This window comes from Sorex araneus, chromosome 6 (genome assembly GCF_027595985.1).
Source record: "Sorex araneus isolate mSorAra2 chromosome 6, mSorAra2.pri, whole genome shotgun sequence".
NCBI lineage: Eukaryota > Metazoa > Chordata > Mammalia > Eulipotyphla > Soricidae > Sorex > Sorex araneus.
The window spans coordinates 123,148,223-123,161,401 of NC_073307.1; the positions used below are offsets into that span (position 1 = coordinate 123,148,223).

At 40.0% G+C, this 13,179-nt stretch overlaps 1 protein-coding gene across 1 annotated transcript in view; it reads left to right on the plus strand.

Annotated features, from left to right (window-relative positions):
• PRMT3 (protein arginine methyltransferase 3) overlaps positions 1–13,179 on the plus strand; it is a 121,590-nt gene that overhangs the window by 25,012 nt on the left and 83,399 nt on the right. The window contains exon 9 of the mRNA XM_055143369.1: positions 1,059–1,180. Within this exon, the coding sequence (XP_054999344.1) occupies positions 1,059–1,180 (122 nt within the window). The remainder of the gene's footprint in view (positions 1–1,058; positions 1,181–13,179) is intronic.

The following is a 13,179-nucleotide window of genomic DNA, read 5'->3' on the forward strand; positions in this document are numbered from 1 at the left end:
CAGTGAGTAAGTGCATTTTTAGTTTAAGTTTTATTTTCCCCTTACACTTTATATAAACACTGTGGTTTACAGAGTTGTTGTTCATGATGATTTGTTGCAGATTTTCAGTATTCCAACACTGATCCCATCACTATTGCACCTTCCTACCACTATTATTTCCAATTTTCCCAGTCACCCCTTAAGCCTGCCCGCATGAATTAAATAATTTTTTAAATGGAAGATTTATGATTATTTTCTTCCTCTTTGTGTGTTTTATAACTTTTAAATTGCACTAGATTAGAAACTTTTTAAAAACATTGTATTGGATTATGGTGTCCCTCTTAAGTTAATTCCTGTTATTTCAATTCACGAAAATATTTCCATTAAAATTTAGAATTAATGGGGATCAGGGGTATGCTTCTTCTATAGGAGGTCCTGGGACTGATCCCTTGGCATCCCCGCCAAATATTCATAATGATTTAAGCATAGAGTATACACTGCAGTAGGTATTTAACAAACAATATTTCTCTATTATAAAGTCTATGTAAATTACTTACTTCATATAAAGTATCTTAAATTTCACATTCAGCAATGACTGTAAAAACTGTTGTTATGAATTTAAATAATCTATTGTAATTGTATCTTCAGTTTTCTATAAGTAAATTACTGTTACATTTAATTGGTCACATTGAAAAGGTTTTAATTTTATTGTTGTTTTTATTGAGTAATTGTGGACTACAAAATTATTTATGATTGTATTTTAGGCATACCATGTTGCAACACCAATCCCTTCACCAGTGTTCACTTCCCTCTACCAGTGTCCCCAGTTTCTCTAAAGCCCCATCTTCCTGCATCTGTGGCAGGCCCCCTTTTTCTTTCCCTTTTTAGGCACTGTAGTTTACAGTGTTACTGTTACTGCTAGGGTATTATGCAAATCAGTTTACCACTTTCAGCACTCCCCTTCCTCCCCTGAATCATGTTGAAATTTTTTTTTTCATCTATTTCTATCCAGAAACACCATGACATATAAATACTTTATAACAGATGACTTTCTCATTAGCATCATTTTTCTTTTCCAGGTAGTTTTGGATGTAGGTTGTGGAACTGGAATCCTGTCTATGTTTGCTGCTAAAGCTGGCGCTAAGAAAGTTTTTGGAGTTGACCAATCTGAAATACTTTACCAGGCAATGGATATCATAAGGTAACTGGCGATTTTATGGGACGTGGCTTCCCAAGTAGTGTTCAGGAGAGTCCGTTGCTCAGTTAGTCCAGCTCTGCAGGCCTGACATTCTGGGCATGGGCAGTGTTGTGGTGCTGCTCAGACTCGGCACATGTTCTTGGACATTTCGGTGGTTTTCAGATGTTGGCCTTTGTGACGAGGCTACAGTGAACAAAAGAGTGGAAATGTCTTTTATGCGTAGTTTTTGGACCCTTGGAGTAGATGCCCAGTGTGGGATTACTGGATCATTTGGAAGTGCATTTCTAGTTTTTTGAAAAGCGTTTGTGTTGTATTCTGGAAAGGTTAAACCATTTGACATTCCCACAAACAAGTGGTTTGCTTACCTCCACATCCATGCCTACATTGGTTGTTTCATTTTTGTGACACGTGTCCCAGTCTCACTGGTATGAGGCAATATCTAGTTGTTTTGCTTTGCATTTATTTCCCAAATGATCAGTCATGCACATTGTTTCATCTACCTGTCTATGTGTCTTCTTTGAGAAAATCTCTGTTCTTTCTTCCCCCTATTTTTTTTTTTTTTTGGATGGGTTGGTTTTTTTCTTGTTAACATTTATCTGTTCTTTATATACTTGGGAATTATCCCTTTGTCAGATGGGTACTGGGCACATATTTTCTCCCAGTCTGTGGGGTATCTTTTTTATCCTGGTCATTGTTTCTTTTGTAGTGCAGAAGCCTCTTACTCTGATTTAGTTCTGTTTGTTTATCCTGGCTTCTGTTTGCTTTGCAAGTGGCATTAAATCATTGGAGATGAGATGCAAGGAAGGTTTAACATATGCAAATCAATCAGCCTAATAAATCAGATAAGTACAAGAAAAAAATAAAAATTATATAATGTCAAAAGCTGCAGAGAAAGCATTTGACAAGATCCAGCATCTGTAAAAAATTTAAACGCACGCATGTGGAAGGGGTGATGTGATGGGTGTTGTTCACGGGCTCTTGGGGCAGAGCTCGCTCTCTCTCTCACCGCTCACGTTCGGTGCTCTCAAGCCGCTATGTATGGACAGGAGGGATGGCTCCTCCTTTGTGCTTTGTGTGGGCTAGATACTCTCGGTAGATTGCTGGGCTCTCTGAAAGGGGCAGAGGAATCGAACACGGATCGGCCGTGTGAAAGGCGAACGCCCTACTGCTGTGCTATCTCTCCAGCCCATTAAAATATTAGTAATTATAATTTCAGTTGGTAGAGATATGGTATGTTGTTTGAATTAGAACCAGTTCCTCAAACAATTCTTTGATTGTTCCAAAATAGTCATTTGTTACAGTTGTCCCTTCAAGCTCTGATCACTTTCCTTTATGTATTTTTTTTTTCACAATTTACTTGATCGTAACACTTAAAGCTGATGTTTATCATTCAGTGAAAATAGTTCTCGCAATTAGCAATCTGTGAGTTTTTCTTTAGTCCTTCTGAGACTTAATAGTCAGAAATCTATATATAGCAGAATTTCTATAAAGCTGTGTAAACTTATGTGTGTCAAAAGCACTTAAAATTTTATATATACACAGGGTTAGAAAGATAGCATGGGAGCAAGGCCTTTGCCTTGCATGCAGCCAACTCTGGTCTGATATCCAGTAGTGTATGGTACTCTGAGCATTGCCCGGTACAACCCTTGAAGTCCCCAAACACTGCATGTCCTGGCTGATCCCTGGCACTCCAAGGCCTGAACAGCACTGCCTTTTCATGCCTTGCGTTTAAACATGGGCCTGATTGATTCAGAATTGCCAGAGGGATCCCCAGCCTCCTGAGTACTGTTTGGAAAGCCCCCCAATAAAAATAAATTCAACTCAAAATTTCTATGGTGCTCATAGAACACATTTTCTTCTAAATAAACCTGTTTCTAAGTCTCCAGTTCTTTTTGGGGTGTTGGGAGGATTTGGGACACACTGGGTGATTCTCAGGGCTTTCTCCTTGCTCTGTGCTCAAGGATCCCTCCTGAACGGTGGACCATAAGCAAAATCATAAGATCCAGGCTTGTGATTTTGAGATTGTATATATGAATAAAGTAGAAGATGGATTTTCAAAGCTTTGACATTAGGAGCAAATAGGACTCTTAAAGAATATATATATATATATATACATATATATACACACACACACACACACACACACACATATATATATAGAAGGGATGAGAAATTATTTCTTAGTTTTGATGTCGTCTTTTGAACTTCATAGTAAATGATCATTTTAGAACATAAACTCACCTCAGGATAGCAAAACTATTCATTGCCAGACAATGTATACTGTGTTCACTCTCAGTAAGCAGAGATAATTTGTAGTAATGTTTTTATCGTTATCCTGACTGCCTTTGGTTTCTCATTGACTCAGCCATGGAATAACTCATTATTTTGACTTTTGGATGCCTTCCTGAAGAGTGTTCACGAGGAGGTTGATCCATCATAGTGCTACAGTGCAGTACCTTCAATCTTAGTATGGCATTAAAGATGCAATCTTTTATATCGCCCCTGTTTAGAGTACTATGAGAAATGAAGCATTAAGAAAAGCTACCGAATATTTTGAAATTTTGTCATGTTTATGTAAGTGTCCTTTTCTAGATTCTAGGACAGGAGCATTGGCTTCTTAATCTTTTTCTCCTAAACTTAGCTACGTGTTCCATACGTGGTAGATACTTAGTAAAGGTTATTGAGCAGAATAGAGTAAATTATTAGCATAGTGATTTGTTTTAATTAAGAACATCTGAAATTTCCCCTTCCCTTTGTTGCAGTGACTGGGGGGTGGGTTGGGGAGTCACACACAATTGTGTTGCTCCTGGTTTGGTTGTGGTTCTCACTGAGTACCACAGTTGGTTCTTGTATTCTCATGTTTTGGGTTGTAGTGCTCTCTGAGGGTTACATGCATTAGTCTGGGTGTTTACACACACTTGGCTGTGATGTGTCAGAGATGACCCAGTTGTGGTGCCAGAAATCACAGTGGTAGTGCTGCTGAGGTCATCTTCAACACGTGGGGCAATGACAGGGGTCAGACTCCCCTGCCATTATACCACTGAGCTATGTCCAAGCACTGAAGCAGAATGAGTTTGCCTCTGCTCCGGTCATATCTAGTGGAGCTCGGTGTTATGTCTGATGCTATACTTAGGGGTCTCTTGGCATGTTTAGGGGACTGCAGTGCCAGGGATCAAACCCGGGCCTCCCATGTGCAAAGCACGTGCTTTCATTCAGCTACCTCTGCAACCCAGCATGAAGATTTTAAAGAAGATGAACTATAGGATTTAGACCAAGATCACAAATATGCCAGGATAAGTTCTTGAAATAAGGGGTATGCTCTATATTTTCTAAGCTTAAAAGAACGAATATGGAAGAGTTCTAGCAAAAGAGCATTTGTGTTTGACAAATGTAACCATTTGTCACTAAACTTTAAATACCACTTCCTTGAGTAGGTGCTCATTGTATGAGCCTCGATGTTGTTTGTGATTCCCTCTCTAGAAGTCCATCTTCTTCCTAAGGACATGGTCATGCCTTTTATCTAGTACCAGTTTTCTTCATTGCTATCCATTCTGTAATTCTCACAGCTTGTCATCAATAAAATCTAGAGTTCTTAGCAGCGTCCTAGCTACAGCTCCATTCTCTCACTCTGCGTTTATTACTTCTTCTTGATTGAATCCAACTGAATTGTTTCTGTCTTCACATTTGCTGTTTTTCTCCCATATATGTACACAAAGATGATTTTTCTTTAGCTTTATACCTTGCATGTCTTTTTCTAAAAGGTTAATGTCAGATATACTCAATTAAGGACTATGATATTAGTTCCAGTGGTGCCTTGTGCTATTTATGTTCTGTCTTCCTTAGAGTGTATACTTAAGTTCATGCACTGTATTTCATCTCTGTATGCCCAGAACAGGATAATTAATCCTGGGATGGGGTTGTAGCAGGAGGGGAGCTGGGTACTTTGGTGGTGGGAAATGTACACTGGCGAAGGGATGGATATTGGAACATCCTATGACTGAAACCCAATCATGAACAACTTTGTAACTGTGTATCTCATTGGGGAAAAAAAAGATAATCGTAATGATGTCCCTTTGTCTTGAAATAAAAGTTGAATTTTAAGACAGGACACTTTTTGATATAGGAAATAAGATATGACAGTGTTAAACCCATTAAACCCATCTTATTTATTGGGCAGGTGTTTCAGGGGTAGAATTTATTTGGAATACATGCAGCCAGCCTGTGTTCAAACCCTGGTACCGCATATGTTCCCCAGAACACTGCTGGGAGTGATCTCTAAGCACAGAATCCAGGAATAAGCTCTGAGCACAGTTGGGTGTCAGGTGTGGCCCAGCCTCACGCTGCACCACCCCCCTGAAATTTATTTGGAATGGCTTTATGCTAAAGTAAGACTTAATGAATCTCTACTTGAGAAAAGCAAGAAAAATCTTTTTCATGAGTGGAAAATCAGGTAGTGATTAAGATAAACAATCTAATGAAAGCTATTATGTGAATAATATCCATATTGAGCTATTTTAATAGTATAGAATGACTGGGAATTTCAGTGCTTGGTGGTGGTGGTTGTTTTTACCTTCCTTATATTCCCTGAAATTTCCATCTTTCTAGTTACTCTCAAATTTGAGCAAGTAATTGCTGATGCAAATAGGATTATAACTTGTAGGAGACAATAAACAGCCAGAGCAGATGGCCTCTTATAGAACATATCTTGTTCCAGCATAAGCATCTAAAGATATTTCTAGGTTGTGGGAACATTTTGCTGTTCTAAGAGGTCTGCTTTTTATTTTCCTTGAAGTGTTTGTAATGATTCACTGTCACGGTCATCCCGTTGCTCATCTAGTTGCTCGAGTGGGCACCAGTAACGTCTCCATTGTGAGACTTGTTACTGTTTTTGGCATATAGAATATGCCACGGGTAGCTTGCCAGGCTCTGCCGTCTGGGCAAGATACTCTCGGTAGCTTGCCAGGCTCTCCGAGAGGGGCGAAAGATTGTAATGGTTAAAATTTTAATAAATATTTCAGTAAATAGTTAGCAACTATAGCAGTTTTGTAGGAATGATATTAAATACCTTTCTGAAAAAACCTCAGACATAAGCATTTTTCTCTTGCATAAATAATGCCCAAAAGTGCATAAAATATAAATGCCACAGTGTGCAAAGTTATGCATAAATAGTATATTACTTGTACTTAAGACTTCCCCCTGCCTTCATTCATCCTTTTCTTAATCTGATGCTGTTCTTTATTTCATTTTGTTTTGTTTTGGGGCCATACCTGGTGGTGCTCAGGGCTTACTCCTGAATCTGTGCTTAGGGATCACTCCTGGCATAGCTTGGGGGACAGCATATAGCCCCAGAGACCAAACCTTGATAGACTGTGTGCATACAAGGCAAGTGCCCTACCTTATGTACTATCTCCCCAGTCACTGTTCTTTGCCTTACTGAGGTAACTACCCTCTTTTCATGGTCATTACTTCCTTGCTTTATGTTTTATTTTAACCACTTACATGTACACCAACTTACGATAGGTTTTCCTCTGAATTTTTAAATTTCAACACATGAAATAGTTAGATTATTTTCTTGTCTAGCTGAACATTTTTATCCACATTATCTATAACTAGCTTACTCATGTTTATTGTTGTGTAGTATGCCATTAAACACCATTTATCTTTCCTATTTTTGATACTGGCATTTCTGATTTCCACATTTATACATGCGCTCTAGCACACAAATCTGTATGCCATATACTAACAAATAGAAGTACAAGTTTTCAAGTATACCCATCTTCAAATTTTATTCATAATGCTGTACTGCTTTCTGAGGTACTTAACACCAACCTTTATTTCTGTCAATAGCATGTAAATAGCAGGACTGGTTGGTGCTGTTCATCTTTTCAAAATCTCTCCAGTGGTTGTAAAGCAGTCTCTTGTGCAATTTAAATGTGCATTTTCATGATTGTTAAAGAAGCACAATACCTTTATCTTTCATCATTGACAATTTGGATTTCCTTTCCTGTGAAATATCTGTTCACTTGTTTATTTGTAGGCAATTCTTGTACTTTAGACATGAGGGTTTCTGTTTTATGTAATATCCTTCTTGTTCTTGCTTGCTTATTCACATTCTTCATTGTGTCCTTTGATGTACTACTGAAATTCTCACTTTTCATATAGCAGTGCTTCTATTTATGGTTGCCAGTTTGTGTGTATGTGTCTTTAATTTTTGTTTTTGAGTCATACCTGGTGATGTTCAGGAATTACATGGCTCTGCTCTTAAGGATCACTCGGTCAGGCTTGGGATCATTTGGGGTATAAAGGATGGAACCTAGGTTGGCTGCATGCCAGGCTATCGCACCTAGCTGCTGTACTGTCCTGTACCTCTAGTGTTTATAAGTCAACTATGAAACGTTACGGAAATATTTCCCTGTATTTTCTCATTAATGCCTTTTTTTAAAATCATTTAACTTTCATGGGCTTTTGTAGTTGATATAGCATGCTTACATGTGTGTTAACATTTGTGCATTTGATGTACAAAATCATTGCATCTCCACCATCACCAAAGTGCCAGAGACCCCTCCTCCACCACTGTCCTGCTGTCACTTCAGTCTATTTCTTCCTCTGCTCTCCAAGTCCCTTCTGCCCCTCTTCCATTTGCCATGTTTGGTACCAGCAATCTATAGTTGAAGTCCAAGGTTTTGTTGTCATTAGATATCAGTTCTCTGGTTTTGTTTCTTTATGCTGCTGCATATGAGTAAGATGATCCTTTACTTGTGCTCTCTCTGATTTATTTCACTTTTCATGACACCTTCTAGCTCCACCTATGTTGCAGCAAGGGGTAAGATTTCATTCTTTCTTATAGCTGAGTAGTATCTATTATGTATCTGTACCACAAGTTCGTTACTACTCATCTGGTTATTGGAAACTTGGTATTGTACCTAGTGTGGAAATGAAATAGGTGTGCATATGTCTTTTTTTTATTCTTTTCTCTTTTTTTTCCCTCTTTTTGGGTCACATCAGGTGATGCACAGGGGTTTACTCCTGGCTTTGTACACAGGAATTACCCCTGGTGGTGCTCGGGGGACCGTATGGAATGCTGGGAATTGAACCAGGGTCAGCCGCGTGCAAGTCAAACACCCTACCCGCTGTGCTATTGCTCCAGCCCTGTTTCCTAGTTAATGTTTTATGTTCTTGACTGGAATTGCTGGGCCATATGACAGCTCAGTTTTCATTTCTTTGGGAATTTGCCATGTTGTTTGTATTGGGGACGAACCCATTTATATACCTGCCAGCAGCAAATGAGGGCTTCTTTTGTGGGGCGTGGGGGTAGATTTGGGTGAAACACCCAAACTGTGCTCAGGAGTTAGTTTTTTATCCTCTTAAAATATACCATTCTTACCATTGTGGGTTGTTGTTTCACTGTTCTTTTGTCTTTGGGAGCCACAACTAGGGTATTCAAGGGCTACCGAGGCTCTGCTGGGTTGATTTGGGGGTGAGTACTCCCAGCGGTGCTCTCGACCCTGCTGTCATGTGGGGTTAGGGATTGCTTGCAGAGCAAATGCCTGAGCCCCTGTTGTATTCTTCCGACCTGCTTATTGTTTGAATTTGTATTTCCCTGATAACAAGTGACTGGGTTTTTTTCATATGTCTCTTGACTATCTGAATCTTGTCTTTGCGGAATCATCATTTATATCCTCACCTCATTTTATGATGGGTTGGGTTTTTTTTTTTTGGTTGAACTTTGAAAGTGATTTATATATCTTGACTATTAACATTTTGTCAGAAGTATAGTGTACACATATTTTCTCCCATTCAGTATAGTATCTTTTTATTTTATTATTTATTTATTTATTTATTTATTTATTTATTTATTTATTTATTTTCTTTTTTGGGTCACACCCAGCGATGCTCAGGGGTTACTCCTGGCTTTGCACTCAGGAATTACTCCTGGCAGTGCTCAGGGGACCATATGGGATGCCGGGGATTGAACCCGGGTCGGCCGCGTGCAAGGCAAACGCCCTACCCGCTGTACTATCGCTCCGGCCCCTTATTACTTATTTAAATGTAGGAGTACTGCTATTTATTCAGCCCCTGATTAAGCTGAGTGAAGTGGGCATGAATTTCATGTTACTTGTGTGTGTGTGTGTGTAAATCTGTTATCACAATACAAATACAAAGCTGTTCAATCATGAACCAATACAAAGCTGTTCATGATTGGGTTTCAGTTATATAATTATCCAACACACATCCTTCCACCAGTGGACATTTCCCACCACCAATTTCCCTTCCACCATCTCCCAATACCCCACCCCCCACCTCCAGCCTGCCTCTGTGGCAGGCACTTTTCTTCTTTCTCTCTTTCTCTCTCTCCTTTTCTTTTGTGCATTATGGTTTACAATACAGGTACTAAGAGTGTTTGTTCAGAGCTTTCAGTATTTTTATCAGGAAGGTCAGTAAGACTGGGAATAGCTGTTTAACTGAGTGGCAGCTTTGGGGTATGGATGTGACTGCTGAGGCTTCCGGAAGTACAGGGAGATGTGGGGAGGTAACCCATCCCGACCCTGAGAAATCCTGGAGATTAGTTTTGGGGATCATATTTTTGTACATAAGACATAGTGGGCCAGAGCAACAGTACAGTGAGTAGGGTGCTTGTCTTGCATGCGGTCCACCCAGGTTCTATCCCTGGCTCTCCATATGGTCCCATGGTTTGATTCCTGGCACTCGATATTGGTCACCTAAGCCTAGAAGCAATCACTGAGCACAGAGAGAGAAATAAACTCTGAGCACTGTCAGATGTGCCCCCCCAAACAAAACAAGACAATTCTCTTTTCTTCCCCCATAGTTTGTTAAATCTGTTACCCCTTTGTTAATCTGTCTATTCTAGTGTCACTGCAAAGATCATTCTTCTCTCAATACTTTCCAGTATCAAATTTGTGAAGAATAATATATTATGAGTCTGGTATAATCTTTATACTAGAACTCTACTAAAACAATGGGTTAGGAAATTAAATGTTATTCATACATGAATCTCTGTACAAATCCTATTCCAAACATCAGAAAAGTAATTGAGCACTAGATTAGAAAGTAAGGATTATCCCACGAATACGAGATTGTTCAATTAAATGAAAGTCAACCAGAAAAATTTACTGAGTACTTACTTCTCAGTAGACAGAGGGAAAAGTGTGATATGAAGCTTTGTCGAAACCCATTAAATGTGCATATTCATATTAAAACTTAGTAAGCTTTAGCTAGAAAGGAATGTCCCAATATTAATAATGTTATTTAAGACACAAACAAAGCTTATTATGTTGATGGAACTTTGAAAACAGTCACTTTTAAGTTCAGGAACAGTCAGGAATACATGCCATGACCTCATCTATTCAACACTGTATGTAATGTCATATATCCAACACTGTTTGGACTGTGTTGCCTATGTTTTCTCCTTTGAATCAGTTCTAAAGATTAAATCAAAATTTTATCAGAAGATAAAAATCTTAAGTCTTTAACTAACTTTTAATAATTTTTTGTTATGGCATAGTCATAGTGGTCTGATTTCTTTTGTGTGACTGTCAGTCATATTAAAACAATTTTTTTATTGATTACAATTCATTCACAATGTTATGGAATTTCAGGGGTGTCACATCTCTCCCTGTATATAGTTCTTAGCACTCCCATCAGCAATGTGCTAGTGCCATCTTGTCACAGAGACCCTTCTCATTCTCGCCCACTCTACCTTGGGACATGTTCCTTTCATTGAGTTTCTGCACTATATCCCTCCATTCTCTTCTGTCCCAGAGTCTCATTTGATAATCTGCTATGGGTTTTCCTTTATAAGTTCTTTTTCTTTTTGATATTGCAAGCTTTCAATATTTCATCTCTGTCTTTAGCTTTTGTCAGAGCTGGCTTGGGGTTTTTCTGTGAGTCTGTTTTCACTGGGACCATCTGGGCCACTTGTATCTGGGTGTCTAAATTCCTCAATCCTGGAGAATTCTTCTCTATGATTTCTCTAACTATGGGGTCTTCATTGATTTTGGTTCCAGTTCTTTAGGGACTTTGGTGATTCTTATATTCTTTTTGGACTCATTCCGTAGTTCCCTGGTATGCTATTCACTTCTTTTCGGACTTGGAGCGCTTTTTTTTTTTTTTTTTATATAGTAGTCACTGTCACTGTCATCCTGTTGCTCATTGATTTTCTCAAGCGGCACCAGTAATGTCTCCATTGTGAGACTTGTTGTTACTGTTTTTGGCATATCAAATACGCCATGGGTAGCTTGCTGGGCTCTCCGAGAGGGACAGAGGAATCGAACCCTGGTTGGCTGCATGAAAGGCCCTACCCACTGTGCTCTCACTCCAGCCCTGTGTAGGAGTACTGCTCTTTATTCATCTTGGAACTCTTTGCTTTTTTTCTTGTATATGCTGTTCTGCTACTCAGACTTTTTTTTTTCCATATCACCCATCATACTATATTTCTCTCACTTTCCGATTGTAATTTTCTCTTACCTCAGCTCTCACACTTCTGTACTTGCTGGCTACCTCTGCCATTGTTTCCTTGAGCCCATGAAACATCCTCAACATAGTGTCACTGAAGTCGTTCTCTTACAGTTCACCAGTGAGATTGGTGGTGCTGGTTGAGCCTTCCATGGTCCTGTATTCAGCCACTGAACTTGGTGAGCTTTTCCGTGACTTCCCCCTTGGATGTGTTGTGCTCCTGCTTTGCTGAGGATGAATCATGGTAGTTAGCCCCCTTGCACGTGACTGAGGCGTCAGGCTCTGAGTTGCTTTTTCCCTTTGCGCTGGGCTTCACCCTGTGACAGATTGTATAACTGTCAGTAGCGTGAGGTTTGGCGAGTAAAGCAAGCAGAGCCTCAGGAGCTGTGGAGCTGGGCCTGTGGATCTGGCAGTCAGGCGCGGAGGCTGCTGGGACCTGGCGGCCTCTGGAGGGGAATTTGCCTCCCGTCTAAAAGGCTCCGGGCATGTCAGCCAGGAGATTTAGCTCACCTCTGTGTTTTGTGGGTTGGTGAGTTCAGACCATTAACTTTTTAGAGTTCTTCCTATTTTTTTGTTTTTTATGATTGTCTTGTATTTGTTGCTCTTTTTTTTTCTCTCCTCTTTTTTAAAAAAAATCTCTTACCGACTGAACACAATGGCCACTCAACACCTTTATTGCAAACCACAACACCTAATCAGAGAGAGAGAACAAAGGGGAATACCCTGCCATAGTGGCAGTGTGGGGTGGGGGGAGACGGGACTGGGGAGGGGGGGAGGGATGTTGGGTTTGCTGGTGGTGGAGAATGGGCACTGGTAAAGGGATGGGTTATCAAAATTTGTAAGGGAGAAACACAAGCACAAAAATGTATAAATCTGTAACTGTAAAAAAAAAAATTAAAAAAATTAAAAAAAAAATCTCTTACCAACCTAGGACTGGAGCAGTAGCACAGCGGGTAGGGTGTTTGCCTTGCATGCTGCCCATCCGGGTTTGATTCTTCCGTCCCTCTAGGAGACCCTGGCAAGCTACCAAGAGTATCCTGCCCGCACGGCAGAGCCTTGCAAGCTCCCTGTGGCGTATTCGATATGCCAAAGACAGTAACAACAAGTCTCACAATGGAGACGTTACTGGTGCCTGCTTGAACAACGGGATGACAGTGCTACAGTGCTTACCAACCTAAAATACTAGGACTTTTTTTTTTTTAGGTGAAACATTTGTATTTAGAGATGATGAGGATTTCAAGGGGGTGGGGAGGAGGGATAGAACTCGGAGTGTACTTCTCAGGTGGAGATATGTTCATCTCCGTCCTGAATGGGGAGGCATCAGGACTCAGTCTTTGTTCCTCTGTTCAGGGGCTATACCCAGTGGTGTTCAGTCGCTACTCCAGATGTGGTGCTCAGAATTGCTATCAGTGGGATCTGGGGTGTGGGGATCGAATCTTGGGCTCTCACGTGCAAAGTATGTACTCCAGCTCTCTGAGCCATCTCCCTGTCTTCAGTTTTCAATTTATCTGTTTTTTTGTCTGCCAACA